General features: G+C 32.6%; 1 protein-coding gene across 2 annotated transcripts; it reads left to right on the forward strand.

Moving 5' to 3' along the window:
• The first annotated feature begins 212 nt into the window (after window positions 1-212).
• asrgl1 (asparaginase and isoaspartyl peptidase 1) lies at window positions 213-14,256 on the forward strand. Of its 2 annotated transcripts, NM_001013529.2 has the most exons (7): window positions 213-319; window positions 1,745-1,948; window positions 2,834-2,976; window positions 4,916-5,070; window positions 7,205-7,326; window positions 8,106-8,216; window positions 13,465-14,239. In NM_001013529.2, exons 2-7 carry the CDS (start codon window positions 1,762-1,764, stop codon window positions 13,677-13,679), a joined length of 933 nt encoding a protein of 310 aa, NP_001013547.1. In that variant the 5' UTR covers window positions 213-319; window positions 1,745-1,761; the 3' UTR covers window positions 13,680-14,239. The 2 variants fall into 2 exon arrangements, with proteins under 2 accessions (NP_001013547.1, XP_073775649.1); XM_073919548.1 differs by lacking the exon at window positions 2,834-2,976 and having other exon boundaries at window positions 219-319; window positions 13,465-14,256.
• Window positions 14,257-19,210: the final 4,954 nt, after the last annotated feature.

The following is a 19,210-nucleotide window of genomic DNA, read 5'->3' on the forward strand; positions in this document are numbered from 1 at the left end:
TTGATCAGTTCATGGCTAGTTTTTAAAATTAATATTTAGTCGAAAATTATTATTCAATATAATATTGTCATCTAAGGGAGTTCTTTTTCAGATTACTCAATATTTTCAGCATGTATTAAAGCCAACGATTGCACGCAGAAGCAAAATAAAGTTTCTCTCAGAGGACTTTTAGTTTGGCGTTGTTTTCAGTGTAGCTATTATGACGTGTCCAAGCTCTCATGTTTTATGTCCTCGTGACGGAGAATCCAGGTTTATTTGCTAGTAACGCTAGAGCGTTTATTTTAGCTGTCTGCGGCTTTATATTTCTGTTAATAATCTGGTGAGCAACCTATGTCAGATACAACTTTATACACATCTGGGCACGTGCATCTGACACAAAAATAACCTATAAAATGATGCATTTTGGTCATTTGTTTATGACAGTTTCTCTTTTCGATGATTTAACTTTACAGTAGATCATTATTTTATGAGTGGATCTCAGTCTGATTACAGCTTGCAAATTATATGGAAATCGCAAAATAATATGCACTGTAAATGAAATTAAAGAATTAAAAATATTAGTTTGCGCTTTCATAAGGCTACCTGCACTCAGGTATTGATGTTAGGTATTCAGGTATTCCTCTTTTATTGGGGTAGGTTAAGTTAGTAATAAAGAGTCTGTTATTTAATGTGTCTGTATGTCTTCGGTCTTAGGCTAAACATGTGTAGCCTTAGGGAGTATATTATATGTGTTTCGATCCAGCAAAACGATACCAACTGTGATTATTTTGATTTAAAGAAGACATTGTGCACCATATAGCTTAAAATACTAATGTCCTATGACTTAACTAATAAATACTCATTTTATATACTAAGTAATTCTCTTGTTTTAAGATAATTGTGTACTAAATTCAAAACTTTGTATAATTTGTAATAAATCAACATCTATTAATATTAATTTTGTAGTAATTAAAATGGAAGAACAAATAAGTAAAGGTTTACTAAAACAGGAAAACAAATAGATAATTAAAATATAGCTAAATTATAATTAAAAAAATGAGTGATAAGTGATTATTTTTCCTACATACTGTATGTACGTGACTCATTAAGAAATTCAAATAGAGGTAAAGTTGGTTTTATATTCGGATATTCAGACATTCTCCTTAATAATATAATTTCAGAAAAGTATTATTTTTAGTATTATTTATAATTCTAAATGGGGAAATTATATAAGATGCAAATGAACATCAAAGAACAACATTGTTCACAGTGAATTAGATATAGTGTTAATGTTGTTTTGATGTCATACTTGCATACTAATTCCGATTAAATATTCAAAGTAACATGGTAAACAATATAGAGACTGCTAAATGAACGAATGCGCGAACATATAGAACCAACTTTATCTCTATGAAATCCAATGCTGCAGCTGTGACACCAGAACTTTGAAGACTAGTATTGATACTGGTACACCCTCAATATATTTCTTTTGATTTTTACAATGGTATTTTTCAAATAATTAGTTCAATTAGATCTCTTATAAACCGACTGCCATTTGATGTTACTTGGACATTTTCTTGTACAATGTAAACTGCACACAATCATACCCTATATATACTAATATGTGGTAATTTATTAAAAGCATACATTTTACTTGTCTGTTTTACTTAAGGATATAATTGAAAATGCAAAAAAAAAAAAAAAAGCATTATATTTGTTTTTTCCATCATCTCTTTACCTTATCGTTATTTTTATTTTTTTCCAGGTACTTTGGTGACAGATATGCTGCCGGTGGTGGTGGTGCATGGAGGTGCTGGTCATATTCCTAAAGAAAGAACTGAAGAATCTACAATTGGAGTGAAAGAGGCAGCCAGGACTGGATATGCCATCCTTCAGAGGGGCGGAAGTGCTGTTGATGCTGTAGTTGAAGCAGTGGCCCTGATGGAAACCAACCCAAGATTCAATGCAGGTACACGTAATTCTCATTTAAATGTAAATGTAAATGTAAATCAATGTAGAGAAATTTAAGGCCTTTAAAAGTATTTAAAAGTCTTAAATGCCATTTTTCAAGGTATTAAATTTTACATCATTTTTGATTATGCAATGTATGGTTGTAGGCTAAAGTTTGCCTAAATAAAATCTGTGAATATCAGGATGCTGTGTAGTTTATGAAATCATTAAATTCCTGCTGGATTTGACATCATGCTGCTTTGTTTACTGCAGTGATCAAGGCAACAGCATTATATCTGCAGTTCTATAGGCACCAACCTTCTAAATGTGCTAGATTTAATAGAATTTTACTTCGTATATGAATAATGTTTTAGCTTTGGATTATTTTCTAAGATTAATTTTTAGTAAATATACAGTAAGTTCAAATCCCGTTAGTGTTTCCAGTTGAAAAGTCGCCTAATCCATATACAGTATGTAAATACTGAGTGAGAGGTATTATATTGTGAGAGTGCATTATTTTTGTCCTCCATCATGTAAATAATGTTAGGCCTAGTATTTTAATGTGACATTGGTGTCACAAGCTTAGCAAATTCTTAATGTTTTTTTTTCTTTTAATATTCCCTACAACACAATAATATTGCTGCAGAAAGGCAAGTTTTGAGTTTTTGCTGTTATTTATAGTCTGCTGAATATTATTATTATTTAATACAAGTTGGCTTTTAATATTTAACAAATGTACTATGAATAATGTTATCTTATTGTAGCCAGTTTAAAAAAAAAACATTTTATAATAATTCATTCTCATAATTCACTCAAAGCATCCACATAGGCATAAGAAAAGGGTGAACATATTATGCATAATAATTAATCTAGGAAAAATATAGATGATCTTTGTTTGTCACAGGTCGAGGGTCAGTGTTAAATATTAAGGGGGAGGTAGAGATGGATGCATTGGTGATGGATGGCAGAACTCTTGACAGCGGGGCTGTTTCTGCCGTAAGAAGAATCGCTAACCCTGTGCAACTAGCCAGGCTTGTAATGGAGAAGGTAAAGTAATGGGTAATGTAATGTGTGGAAAGCTGGATATTTTTTAAAAAAATGTACAAAATATGTTTTCACCATGCTCTGTTGTCAAGTAAACTTAGATAAATCCTTGATCTGCAATTACAAACAAGTATTTTTTTATCGTTATTTTATTTTATTTGTACTGATGTAATCATTCATTCACCAATTTCTGGTCTTTAGAAACATGTACTGTATATTACATTTCAATGTTGGAAACTGTGTATACAACACATACCAGCACATGCATCAATGCATTATATTTATGGCCAAAACATGATTTACAAAAGATCCCATATTTAGCTCCATTTAAAAAGCAATAATACAATAAATTGTTTAAAACATAAACAATAATACAATCTTTAAAAGGGCTGTAGGTGATTGTGTTCAGAAACATGTTTTGTTGTGCTGGTTGAAAGTCTCTTCAGATTCCAATAGTGATGATTAATGTAAATGATCTAAATGTATTTATATGCATTTTTATTCACTCTGGGTATTATTTTATTCATTCTGGGTAAGACATAAAACTAAAAAATGTTCATCCATTTAAATATTGTCGAGCCAACAATTCCCATAATTCCAATAAGTAGACAAACTGTCTGTCAATAAGTGTAGATTTGTACATCTGCACACCCATTCCATTGTATTCACATTGGTTCATTTTTGAACAATGACAACCTGTGACGTGCTCCCTATATTGTTTACCATGCTACTTTGAATATTCGGTCTGAAATAGCATGTAAGTATGGCTTACTAATAAGTTTAATTCCTGTATGCTGCTGGCCAACCAGCATACAGCAGTTGGCTTGGGACAAAGCATGTGAGAGAGTGAGACAGCCATCTTTGCATGCATGCTAATGACAATCTAGTCTAGTGGATTATCGACTGTCATCTTTAAGGTGTGAGTTTGTGTTTTCAGGCTTGGCTTTGGAAAGATATTTTGTTTTCAAAGATATTATGCTAAGCGGTTAGCATTTTGGCATATCACTTACTGCACCTTTAATATCTATTCAACAAATTCAGTTTCATAAAATTTAGCATTGAGAAATAGTTTAAATAAAATCCTCACAGTGTGTATATCCCAAATGTTTTTTTGTTTGTTTGTTTGTTTGTTTTTAATTTGAGACCCTGGACCACAAAACAATGCTTGCAAAAACTTGCCAAAAAAAAAAAAAAAAAAAAAACATTAAATGGGTCAAAATCATTTATTCCAATTATCATTAGAAAAATACATAAAGATCATATTCAATGAAGATATTTGTATATTTTTTTACTATAAATATATATTAATGATTAGCAATACATTATTATTGATCCAAACAATTCAAAGCACTTAATTTAAATCATTTTAATGTGATTATGTAAATTATTTTGTTTAAATTTACATATTAATATATTAAGTTAATGTATTATTTAATTTAAATATTATATATTCACTTAAATTATTGTATTATTTTATTTTAAACTACGATAAAATATTTATTGATTACTTATAAGCATTAATTAGCAATTAATTTAGACAGCTTTTAAACTGATTTTCCTAATGTTTTGATTTTGTTGAAACATCAACTTAAATTAGTTGTTTCTCTGCCAAATTTTGCCCTATGCCAACAAACCATACATTAATGAAAAACATATTTATTCAGCTTTCAGGTAATGTATAACAAGTGTAATGTATTACACTTCTGACTGGTTTTGTGGTACATGTGGTTACATTTTATAATGTATTTATTTATAGTATCTTCAATTTGTGATTTAAACACTACCTCTAAACTACACAAAAGCACCTAATTTTCTAAAACTAAATGATACAAACATTGCGCTTTTTGCTTACATTCAGTGCAATTGTTATATGACAGTATAACCCTCATTTCAAGCAGTCAAATTAGTAATGTGAATAATCAGGTCTGTCCTCTTTTCGCAGACCAAACACTTGTGTCTGACAGCTGAAGGGGCTTCAAAGTTTGCCAGAAGCATGGGTGTACCGGAAGTGCCCGAGGAGTCATTGATCACAGACTATGCCAAGATGCGCTGGAAGAAGAACTTGGAGCCAGATGCCAACCCTGTGGAATGCCAAATGTAAAGCTTTTATGTAATGAAAACTGGTACAAAGTGCTGACATAATGTTTTGGCACAAGATGTCTAATGTCTAGAACTTCTACTGAGATGAAAGAGTTACTACAATAGCTAAAGGCATAGTTCACCTTCACATTCTTTTAAACTTGTTGAACTGTCTTTCATCTGTCGAATGCAAAACGCATAATTCCTATTATGTTCCTAATAGTATACATATTTATAGAGTTCATGCAGGTTGTAAAAAGGCTTTGTTTCAAAATATAAAGCCTTAAAAAGACAAACTAGAGTGTTAAATTGAGGCCATTACAAGTCATGTCATTAAAGGGATAGTTCACTCAAAAATGAAAATTCTGTTATCATTTACTCATCTTTGACATAGATGTCAAAAATTAATTTATGGTAGAAGTCAATGGTTAGTGCTTTCCAACATTCTTCAAAATAACTTATTTTGTAATTATCTGAACAAACCAACTCAAACTGTTTTGGAATACATCAACAGTGAGTAAATGATGGCAGATCTTTAATTTGTGGGTGAAGTATCTCATTTTAAGTATTGCAGGCACTCAAAAAATATCTTTCTAATTCACACGTATGATTGATAATAAAGTGTGTTTGGCATGCTGTCCTGGGAAAGAGCCCTGAGCTCAGAAGATCCTTGAGCCCGGGGCTCCCTCTTGTTTCATCAGTAGAGAGGGGAGTCTGAGCTCAGGTAGGTCTCGAGAGCTTCTCCGAATTTGTTCGCTTGGACTATTCCTTGATTAGTCCCCTATTAGGGGTTGCAACGCAGAATTAAGTGCCAACTATACCAGGACATGGCTAAGTGGTGAATGCCCGATACTTAAACACTTATATACTGTGCCAGGTTGGTTTATACAACTCATTTATACTGCATGTCTTTGGACTGTGGGAGAAAACAGGAGTACCCAGGGGAAACCCACACGAGCATGTAAAGGACATGCAAACTCCACAAAGTAACGCCAACTGGCCCAGCCAGGACTCAAACCAGCAACTTTCTTGCTGTAAGGCAACAGTGCTAACCACTGAGCCACCGTGCCACCCTGTCCTGGATTTTTCCAGAAAAGAAGGGGGAGATGGGGTATTCTTTGAGTTGAAGATGACTAATGCTGAGTTAAGACCACATGATTTTCAAAATAGTCGTGTCACAGATGTTTACACACCGCATGACTATCTGGGCAGGCGTTTTGTCGCTGCTATGTTTACACAGCTAGATGGATCAGCGACAGGGGGTTTCACACTGCATGACTTTACAATAGGAAGAATCGCCAACAACTTTGTCCAAACTACATCTCACAACCAAAAACATGTAGGATATGTTTTGTTATTAACTACGTAATGAGAAAGAAGCCTTTAATGCGGTAGAAAATGTGCATATTTGCTCACCCGGGCTTGAAGGGAATTAGTAATTTCTCCTCAACTTTTTCATTTTTGACCCAGTTGTGATATTGCTCACATGACACATCAAACAGACATGGTTGCTCCTGCCAAATTTCCACTAGTTTTTTCTCCACTACTTTGGTCCAAATTAACTGCAAATGAGCGCTTTTAACTTCTCCCCTAACCTCCCGCTGGCCTGCAGATACCCATACTAGTGGATGCTGCTTTCTCATTGGCTGTAGGTAATCATCAATTTTATGTTCAGTCAAAACTCATTTCACATGGCATGATTTGAAACGCCGACAGCTCCAGATATTGAGCAGGCCAAATATCTCATGGGCATCGGCGACTCATCTGCGATTCTCTCAGATGAGAGAATAATTTGATAATTTATTTTTTGGATTATTATTATTATCATTATTTAAAATACTTTTATTAACAGAGGTGTTTATGTGAGCAAAATAGATTAATATTACATTTAATATTACAGTTATTTATTTATTTTTGTAACTTGAAACGCTCTTTTGCTTTAAAATATCTTTTAATATACAAATATATTTAATTTAAAGCCGTAACTCCAGACTCACATAACTGTTCAGAAGTCATTCTAATCAAAGCTAATATTAATCTAATATTCCACATTATTTTTTTGTGGTGAACTATTGTTTCACTGCCGCAATAAATAATTCATTTTGTTTACGTGTGTGTTTATGAAGCCATTTTCTTCATTTGTGTGTTCCAGGGGAAAGATGGGGACAGTAGGTGCAGTAGCCGTGGACATGGATGGAAACATTGCTTGTGCCACCTCCACTGGAGGAATGATAAATAAAATGGAGGGTCGTGTGGGAGACACACCGTGTGTTGGTAAATCCAAAACTACCACCACAGAGCTCCTGTTTTACACTTTTCACAGCACTTTATTAAAAATGCAGGGTTCCACCCAATTCCTTTCAACACAAATTATTAAATTAACTTAATCTTTTACAAATTTAAGTAGATTGAAGATCAAACAATTAAGTTTCTCTTGTTTCAAATTATTTTAAATACAGAGTTTAATCAAACAGCAAAATTCATTTTGTTTGAATGATTAATCAACCTGCAAATGGCTTAATTTGATCTATTTTAAGCTGATTTAGAAGTGTTTTAATGCTGAAAAAGATTCACTTTACCAGTCAATTTGACTTGAGCAGCAGGGATTGAACTTTGACTTTTGGACATGCAAGAATGTGTGTAATTTTCAGCTGCTCATGAGAGCTTGTTGCCTGCTGGGTTAATATTCAAACCGCAGATCTAATCCTCAGTTTAGCACACAACACTGCATATACATTCTCTTAGGACACATTTTAACCTGTGGGAATCACATACTTACTAGTTAATGATAAAAACGGAGCCCAGAAAAAAAAGGAAAATAGATTTTTGCTGAAACTGTCTGTTTTATTAAGCATGTAAACAACCAAACATTTATTTTATACCCTTATACAGTGAGTATTATTAGAATTTGCTTTAAACAGGTGGAAGTTAATGTGGATCAACAGATTTAGTTTGTTTGTGTGTGTGTGTGTGTGTGTGTGTGTGTGTGTGTGTTTGTTTGTGTGAAGGAAAGATCTCACTCAGGTTGTGTGTTTTTTTCCTCTGGTTTTCAGGATGTGGGGGTTATGCTGATAACAAGATTGGTGCAGTTTCACCCACAGGCCACGGAGAAGCCATCATGAAGGTCACACTGTCTAGACTCGTTCTCTTCCACATGGAGCAAGGCATGTGATATGCTGTATGATCAGCACTACTTAGCACATTTAAACAGAGTAACAGCAAACAAAGCTTCAGGGTCTTTTTCTTATTTTTGCAAACATAATGACCAGCTATTACACAGAGTATGTAGTTTAATTGTGAATATTCTTTTTGTAGCAATTGCAAAACACGTGAAAAGGTCTGGAGTCAGCATTATTTGACTTTTTAAAAAAATATTACCACTACTACTAATAATATATATATATATATATATATATATATATATATATATATATATATATATATATATATATATATATATATATATATATATATTTTGCTACAAATATACTTTGCATATCTATTTATACATTCTACAAAATATTAAGTAGCACACCCGTTTGCAACACTAATAATAAGAAATCTTTTGGAAGGAATCTTTTTGCATATCATCATAATAGAATGATTTCTGGAATCACTGAAGACAGTAGTAGTAATGCTGAAAGTTCAGCTTTGACATCACAAGAAAAAATGACATTATAAAATATTTTCAAATAGAAAAAGTTTTAAATTGTAATGTTGTGCAACAACAATGTTAAAGTTTTAAATGATACTGTTTTTTTGTTTGTTTTCCCCAAATTAAACTGTCCCTCACTGTCTTGTCAGTACATTTCATGTCTGTTGTATTTATATGCTTTTTTTTATACATATAAAAATTTGTAATTGTTGCATTTCAAAACAAGGACATGTTCTGGGTGAAATATCTTGAACCGAAATTCACCCAGATGTAAGAATACCCACTTTCTTTTTATAACAAAATTGTCTAGCTTTTAGCCATGAATATTTATTATATCTTGTTTATTAAATTATTATTTAAATATATGTTTTACATTCAATTATAATGTATATAATTACTATCAGGCAGCACGGAGGCACAGTGGGTTGCGCTGTCGCCTCACAGCAAGAAGGTCGCTGATTCGAGCCCCGACTTGGTCAGTTGGCATTTCCTTGTGAAGTTTGCATATTCTCCCTGTGTTCGCATGGGTTTCCCCCACAAGTCCAAAAACATGCGCTATAGGTGAATTGGGTAAGCTAAATTCTCTATAGTGCATGTGTGTACGTCCTGGTCCTCCAAGTTGGGTGTTGAGCCTTGGGCTAACAACCCACCTCGTAAAAATTTGATGTTACGAAACACCAACATAGTAGTAGTAAAAACCTTGAACACTCTCGAACACTTGATGGATTCTTAATTCAGTCCTCATCTTCAGTCAAAAATTTGAGGGTAATTTTTGATAGCAATCTGTCGTGTGAAGGCCAGATTTCAAGCATTGTAAAACTGCAATTTTCTTATTTTAAAATGTTGCCAAACTTCGACATACGCCATCAATGTCTGATGCGGAAAAGCTTATTCATGCTTTCATGACCTGTCAGTTAGACTATTGTAATGCATTACTAGGTGTTTGCCCTGTTGCCCTTGCTTCCTATTAATTATCATACATTTTTATTGAATTGTGTGATTGCTTGTTACTGTCACCGAATCTATTACATGTGGAGTTTTAATGTAAAAATTAAGAGTTTAATATAAAAATATACAGGCAATGCACTGTAAAACAGTCAAATATATCAAATGAAAAAAGTATATTTTACTCAAATATTACTGAAAACTCATTGGACTTAGTTGAAAGATGTTACATAAACTTATTCAATTAGGCAGAACTCAAATGGATTGTTACAGCAAATTTCAAGTTCCCGTTAAGGTTTGTTGTTAGTTAAAGGAGAGGTAAGAGTGTTATAATTAAATTATTTAACGTGTTTTTGCTAAAAATTTGTACTATGTAAATATTACCTTTTAAACTTAAATGTTTAAGGCAATCGGTTTTCTCAAATGATTTGAGTTCTCTTTACTTAATGGGTCTGAAAGTGTATTGCAAATCAAAAGATAAAGCTATAAATTTACTACTTTTAAAAAGTTTGTTTATGCCTATATTTTCAAACATATAAACATCATGTCATACACTTTCACATACTGTACATAGCATGACATTTTCTTGCTATGCATTTATATGCTTCATATATTTCAGTGTCGTAACCTTTGGCTGATGAGAGAAGTGAATCATGCTGACTCTTACAAGAAATGCATGTCAGTTGCTTTGAATTTTTAAGGCACGTGATTGGAACAAAGAGCTGAAGAGATCCTGGACAAAGACAAGTTAGATTATAAATTATTATGTTAAAATACAACTAGTACCTAGAAAGTGTAACTTGAGCTACAGACTAATAATACATAACTGAGCATAATGGAGAGTGCTTTGATTACGATGGAGTGAAAATGAACCAGTCTTGTTTATTTAGTGATAATGCCATAAATTATATTAAACATTATCTTAATTTAAAGTTAAACTAGCAATATAGCCAATTGAAATGTGTCTTTCTGTGTACTGTGCTTTTGTACACACACATTTGTACAGATTTAGTACTTTAGTGGTATCTACAAATGTCACATTTGGACCATAATTCAATCTGCATCTGATATAGAAGCAACATGTATATTGACTTGGCCTCATGTGGACGGTTCACATGTGCTCATGATTAGCTGTGAGACTGACCCTGTGAATAAATAGCTTGAATTACTGTAGCTACATATTAACTGGAGATCGAGGGCCTCATTAAGATGCTTGACCTCAAGTCTGTTTCGGTAAACATTGCTCACTTCATGGCTCTGAGTCAGTCTTGTACAGTGCAGTTCATAATGCACTTTCAGGGAGCAACCAAGTCAAGATTGACCCACCTGCATATCCTCAAAAGAATAGGCCATTTTGTTAGCCATCTAGTATGTTTTTTAGGTCTTTGTTTTCAGGTGAGGTGATCTGTGTGTGCCCTTTTGCCTTGTGGAAACACACCGTCAAATATTTTTGCTGAACTCATTGATACATGTGTTTATGTGGGCAAAAAAAGTGTTGATGAGAGGTATTTGAGATCCTGTCTTTACAAACTTTAGCATTCAAAGTATTCAACTAACAGGTGCATATTGTGTATGCACAATATATTTTCTCATAAAAAAAATGTGATAATGAGATGTTGCAGTAATGCAATTTCACATAAGGTTACTTTGTTAAATCAACAGAAAGGGCTCTATTTTAACAATCTTAAGTGCAAAGTCTAAAGCACATGGCGCAGAAGCGTTAAAGGCATATCCAAATGCACTTTTGCTAATTTAGATATGGAAAAATACGCTCTGCCCCCTGGCGCATGGTTTAACAGGGTTGCGCTTATTCTCTTAATGAGGTGTGGGTGTGTTTTGAGCAAAACATGCATTAAACCAATCAGAGTCTTATCTCACATTCCCTTTAAGAGTCGTGTTGCGCCATGGCATGTTTGCTATTTACAAGGCGGACTTCGTTAGTGGAACAAGTGAATGCTTCACTTGCGAGAAAACAGTTAAACAGACCATCTGCAGCACAAGGATAAGGAATGAGCCTCCTCCGTTCTGCATCTTTACTTTTCTCTTTACTTTACTCCTTTACTTTTGTGGATAAGGACACAATGTTCTTCGCTCTCCCCTGAAGACACCCATTAGCCATATTTACATATTACATATACATATTACATATTTAATTTATTTTGTTAAGCGCATAAAGATATGTTTTAAAACTATTTCTAAATTCAGTTGTAATTTTCAGCAAACTTATAATAGAACAACAATAACCAAGTGTGGTCAAAAAATATTCAATATATAGTTATATTAAAATACACGTCCTATTCTTATGCCCCATATGCATACATCTTCAAAACCTGACAGGTGGACAAATCTAAACTTTTTTTTTAAACTTGTTTTTATTAAAACAAACATAAATATGTAAATAACAAATAATACTAATAATAACATTATACAAATGTAAATTGTCATGAATAAACTGAAAAATAAATAGCATTAATACGCCTTATTGCACCGTGTGTATGATAGGGCCCGTTAACTTGAAGTGCCGAGATCTTACATTGTGCAAACTGTATGTTTTCTCACAATAATGAGATTTTATGTTCTCTTTGCTCATTTAATATTTTCTGTAATCATACTGCTTCCACTTGTCTTCCTATTCTTTTAATTAGGAACTAAGAAAAAAAAATATTCTGCTTTTGTTGTTAAATAGTAGTCAATAATTAAAGTGGATCAAAAAAGCTTTTCAGAATTGTCCTAAGATAAGAATAGTAAGTGTTAAATCATTTTAGGACAAAACTTGAAAAAGAAGTCAAAGTTTTGAAATTAAAGTTTTTGAAAAAGTTTTGATACATTTCAAATGTTTACGACTATAGTTGTCATCATGGTGCAAACGGGCCATAAAAGGGTATTTCACCCAAAAGCAAAAAAGATTCTTTCATCATTGGTGTTTTTTCTCTTATTGAACAATGAACACAAAAGAAGATATTTCGAAAAATGTTGGAAAAATGGTAACCATTCACTTCCATAGCATTTTTTTATTATTATGGATGTCAATGGTTGCCAGTTTTCAACATTCCTCAGAATATCCTGTTTTGTGTTACAAAATTCCAAGTTTGGAACTACTTGAGTATGAGTAAATAGTGAGTACTACAGTATCCCTTTATGTCTTTCAGTCTTGTAGCTATTTAAAAGAGACACTTTGTAATATGATGTAAACATACTTTGCAATATATATATATATATATATATATATATATATATATATATATATATATATATATATATATATGTGTGTGTGTATATATATATATGTATATATATATATATATATATATATATATATATATATATATATATATATATATATATGTGTGTGTATATATATATATATATATATATATATGTGTGTATGTATATATATATATATATATATATATATATATGTATATATGTGTATATATATATATATATATATATATATATATATATATATATATATATATGTATATATATATATATATATATATATATATATATATATATATATATATATATATATATATATGTATATATAGTAGACTTGAATCAATAAGAAATGTGACTTGAGTAAAGCAGTACTTGTTACAGTTTTAGGAATGGCAAAGTTTGTTTTTTGAGTGAAAACGTTTAATGAAGAATGGCTTGGTTTGAAACGTAGGTTTTCTTGTGCATTTCAAATGTAAAATTAACTGCTGTGATGAGCTCAAAGTTGGTAAAGAGGACTGTGTAAAAAGTAAAGTGGCAAGTGTTGAGAAATGTGACCTAATGATTATAAAAAAAATTTCTTTGTGTTCTAGGGAAGACCCCAGAGGAGGCGAGTGACCTGGCTCTTGCGTACATGAAGGAGCGTGTGGATGGTCTCGGCGGGGTGGTGGTGGTTGATCATAACGGCACATGGGCTGCTCGCTTCAGCAGTTTACAGATGTCATGGGCCGCTGCCCAGCAGGGCAAACTCCATTTTGGCCTGTTCCATGGTGACCACTTTACTGAGCCTGTTGAAGAGCACACATAATGAAACCACAAAAGTATACATTTTGGTATCACTTTATTTTAATGGTTCTTTTTAACACATTTTGTTGATTATATGTTACTCTAATTCTCAAAATTGACATTTACTTGCAAATACTGTTTTTTTTTTTCCAAGTCTGTTGTCAGCAACAATCAGCAACAGCCAATCTTAAGCAGATAGACTACTAATAATCCAATGAGAATGTAACTTATAGTCAATTAAATGTCAAAATAAAGTGATACCTACGTTTTTTTTTCAATCAGTATTGATTATTAAGGGAAAAATGTGTACATGCTAATCAGTGTTATAGATACATAAATACATACATGGCAGGAATTGTATTAATTATATTGTGAAAAAAATGTGTATGTGTAACAGTAAAAGAAGTCTTGCACAAACTGACTGACCATATAAATATAAACCAGGCTTAACACTCCATTTGTTAGCAGTTTTGTCTGTCCTCTGTGGTACTGTTATGCTCTCCACTAGATGGAGACAAATTGTATTCTTTGGAAATCGTTTTAATCTAAGTGCAGTGCACGTTTAATAAATGTATGATTAAAGATGTTTTTTTTTTTTTACATGTTTTGCATTTTATTTTGGATATAGTACTAAAGCATACCCTTGATGAAAGTCTGAGTAATGTCACTAGACTGGTTTTGAAGAACATGACTTGTACTTCATTGTTGAAGAAGTTCAGTGAATCTTTTCCTTCTTAAAACCCCAAAAAGCAGATAATGAATCATCATTAAATGTGTTATATATATATATATATATATATATATATATATATATATATATATATATATATATATATATATATATATATATATATATATATATATTTATTTATTTATTTATTTATTTATTTAAATTAAATAAGTACATAGTGTCATTACACCATTTAAAATGACTGGCTGAACTTGTGTTGGACGGTGAAAACAAGCATAAAATCTATTTTGTTGCGGGTTATTTGTGAATTATTTTTAATAGACAGCCCAGATAGCGATAACATCAGTTGGTTGTTTTCATCTACAGTATTGTGACATGACGTGGCCTTAAATCTTAATGCCCTGACCCTCATGACGGTTTAAGTACACAAACTTCTGCTTATTGTGTCAACACAGAAGCCAGCTTGCAGTTCCAACTGTGAATTGTCTTTATAATGATCTAAAAGGCATAAAACCAGTTTTTCTGCCCTCGGCGGTCAGTTTGTGTTCAAAATATTCCACATGGGAGCATGCATAACAGCATCAGATTTTGTCCTCTCAAAGACATAGCCGGGAAGTTATGACCTTTCTGTCCTTTACGTCTAATTTAATGTGCAAGTACATGGATAGTACATCCAAAGTGTATTTTATTAATTTAGTGCAAATAGTGGTAATGTCGTGTTTGGATGGCACAAATAATGTATGGGAGATAAGCATTCACCTTAAGGTCAGTGACCTTTGTGTGGCTTGGTGCAATTTTACTTTAAGATAAACTTGATGCCACATTTTTTTTTTTTAAACCAAGTTGCAGAGATCCTCTTTCTGTGTTTTTTCAGAAAATATTTTTGCTCATTTTCTATTGCATATTGTTTGAAATATCGAGATTAATTGTAAAACTATTAAGAAATTTGGATAGTTTATATCTACTTGCACAGTATTAATTTTGCATAATATTTAGGCACAACATATGTATATCTTATACTTGAATGCCTTTAGCAGATGCTTTTATTTAAACTGAATTAACAATAGAGGAACATTAGCAACTTGTCACGGAGCCAACAATATTCATAGTGAACAATGCAGGGTTATTAGAAAGCTATTAAACTGGCTGGGATTTTCAAAGTGTGACCCAGGGACCCTTATAGGGGACCACAGGGAAGTTCAAGAGGGTCTGTAGAAATGTTAGGAGAAAAAGCATTAAACAAAACTGGAAAAAAAATGTGGAAAATGGTCTTTGCTTGATGATCATCTGAATAAGATAAACATTTGACTGAAACATTTTATTAAGATAAACATGTTTAAACAAACATACATACATTTAGATAATTCAATAAGTGCAATATAATTCAAAAAGAGTGTTTACATGACATGTAGAAACAAAAAACAGAGATATGATTTTTCCAGATTTTTATTTGTCTGGGCAAGTTTTAAATGGTAGTAAAACCGTTTAGTATTTAGGGCATGTTATTACTGAATATATGAGTGATGATAATGATATGTGTCATTGTGTCGACGTTCATATGTGAACGTCGAAAGGCATATACTCAAGCAAATATGCTGGTTAAAAAAAAATTCTATTTGTGTTCAGAGCAGGTTAAGTTAAACTTCTTTAGAACCTATTGCATCTACAGCTCCACTGTGGTGTAACTTTTAAAAAGAGAGTCTCTATAAGCTGCAGGTTCCATACAAAGATTTTATAAGGATTCTTCTTATAAAACAGATGGTGTAGTGCAAGTGATTTATTTTGTAAGGTAAGAGGTTGATCATTTTTTGCTTTGATGGGAAATTTGATCTATAGGTTTATCTGTTGACTGGAGAATTCTCAGAACAGTATTTTAATGTTGTTGATAAACCCTAGGCTTATTGAGGTGTGTAATCAGTCACCTTTGATGAAATATTGGCATAACTTATTGTGTGGTTTGTATTGTCTTGTCTGTCTTGTACTATTATACCTAGTGTCTGGAACAAAGAAATATATAATAAACAAAAACATTTTTATAATAAATTATTTTTATTAATTTGATTCAAGTAAATAAATTAAATTTTAATAAATGAATAGTACTAAATTGATAAATTTAAAACAAATCAATTATTTAAAATAAATAGGTAATAAATACATGTTTAAATATATCAATAAATACAGTAGCCTACTATAATGGGCAGGAAACGATTGAAGAATATGAAATAATTAAAGCTAAACTGTTTTAAAAAAATCACATGACACAGTATAAATTGGTGCTTTACAATAAAATCTAAGGTTGTCTTTTACACAAAATTTAAATGAACTCATGTGAATCTTCTTATTTGCGTTAAAAGTAAAAGAAAAAAACAACACTATGAGAACTGAAGAGCACGGTGACAGCGGTCAAGGGGTCATTTGGTGAATGTAAAAGCTGGCACCATCATGGATGCGAGCGCTTCGCCTGCTGATTGGTCAACATACGACATCGATGACACAAAAGTGGGCGGGCCGAAGCTCAGGAATCCACATAGAAAAAGTCAGGAGTGACAGATTGGCTGGAGTGGGTGACAGAAGTGCGGTCGGTCGAAGAAGTCAAGCAACCCCATTCTTAGTTGCCATCTAACAAAGTTGTTTTATAGACTTCACACGCCGTGTCTACGCGTGCAAAAGAGCCAGGAGACGCAAGGCTACAAAACTTCAACAAAAACCATCAGAAAATTAGTTGATTATAACGGTCGCTATCTATCTCTGTCTCGTCGCGTGCGATAATTACGTAATTACACACTTGTGGCGATTCCCAACCGCATTTACAAGTACTTTAGGCTCGACTGCTTTGATTAAGAACTTTAAATCACGTGTAAGCAAGGCTTAGTGAAGTTGAAGACATGACAGAATCAGTGAGAATACGAAGATCACGGCGACGATCAGCCTTTATGGACATTTATACATTTTTGCATAAAGCATCTGTACTGTCAGCGCTGGAGGAAAAGTCACGAGCATCTGAGAAGAAACTTGTTCGTATTTTTCAGGATCCTCTACTGAAATGCGGATGTTCTGAGTGTGGTGAGTGGTTAATATGTTGCAGTAAATGTCTGTACTGTAAATGTATTGAGCAGCCTATAGTAGAGGAAGCTTAGGCTGTGACCAGGAAATGTCTTCGTTATGAAAAAAAAAGGTTTTAAATGTAATGTAAAACAGTGCACATTTAGCTGGATATATTTAAGAATATGACGAGTTAAATATGAAAAGCACAAATCCGCAAGTATTAAAACTGACAGGTTGTTTGAAAGTGTTTCAATAATTAAGATTCACCACTAAAGAGTGGCCTAACTTAACTACAAAAATACTAATTGAACAGTTCGTAGCCTACTGTATGTTCTCCACCAATCAAGTTGTAATTCACAAATACAGTAAAAAATGGACTGGATTCCGTGTGGAGCGGAACTGACATTTCACTTGTCTGCTAAAGCGCTCTGTAAGGAACTGAACAGAAATCCAGTTCATGTCTTAATTTTTTTGCTCGACAGTGCGAAAAAAACGCTTAGAATTGTCTACTGAATTTAGCATGTTGTGAAACTACAGTACGAACTGAATCTACTGTATGTGCTTCTGTCCCTCAACACCTCACTGTTACTTCTGTCAAAAATAAAAGTTTACATTGCAAAAAAGGATTAGCACTTTACTTAAAAAAGTAAGTAGTAAACCCGTTTCAACTTAGACATTTTAAGTTGACCTAACTTAATTATATATTTTTTTTTTAAATATTCATATTAGGGCTGCACTATATATTGTTTTAACATCGATATCACAATGTGATCATTCACAATAGTCACATCACTAGTATACACAATGTTGAGTCTGGATTATATTTGACCATTTTGCAAGTGTTTTTGAGGCCTGTGACTGTAGGGGTTTTAAAAGCATAGGCAAATCTTTCTTAAAATTAGTTAAAAAAAATAAACCAGTGTCATTGTTATAGTTGTTTTTGTATAGAATTACATATTTTCATAGAAATTGAATATCTAATAAAATATATCTACATTTATCTTTTACCTTTGTTTGTGTAAATCAATTGCAAGTATTTGTAAGTCAGCAGTTTGTTCTCATCTCATTTGTCACATCTGTTCCACAGTACATTACTTTCAGTTATTTTTTTTATGCATCACTGAAAGAGTCAATCAAATGTAACCTCAGCAGTTCAGTTCAGAAAGTCTGTACATTTTTGATGCTTAATTTGTTGTCATTGTAGATTGTTGGTTTTGGCATGATCAAGTGGAGGGCAGTGTAATTCATTAGATGCTTTTACATTAGGATTATTTTTTCAATCTTCATTACATGTTTACTTTTATTCAGTGATGCAAAACAGCTAGAGCGCCATTTTCAGGGTGGCATAACTCCATGTTGACCTCTGAGGTTTAGAGTTTTCTGTTAATCAGTGTTCTGGTGACACAGATGACTTGTTCTCTTGCTGTGGGTTTCGTGCCTGGAATCAGGGGGCTGTGTTTAACTGCCCATTCAGTGCAAAGGAGTGTGACCTCTAGCAAGGTCAGAGAGGGCTTCACTCATCTGATTCGGCTTTGGGCGCTTTTGGGTTCCTGGAAAAGAAATATAAAGGAAAGAGAACGTTAAAGCAATGCAAGTTAATGGAAAGAAGTGATTCTGTGTGAAAGAAGAGGTTAAAATAATCAATAATGTGCTTTCTCACAATATCAAGTGCATGTTAGTAGAATAGATAGATGACAGTTGTGTTTTGGAAACAGACAAAAAGGAAGATCAACAGGTAAATGTAGATAAAAAAAAAATACCCTGATTTATACTTATCATGCTCTAAGGGTTTTGAAACATCAAAATAATGAAAGTGT

This window comes from Danio rerio, chromosome 13 (genome assembly GCF_049306965.1).
Source record: "Danio rerio strain Tuebingen ecotype United States chromosome 13, GRCz12tu, whole genome shotgun sequence".
Taxonomy (NCBI): Eukaryota; Metazoa; Chordata; class Actinopteri; order Cypriniformes; family Danionidae; genus Danio; species Danio rerio.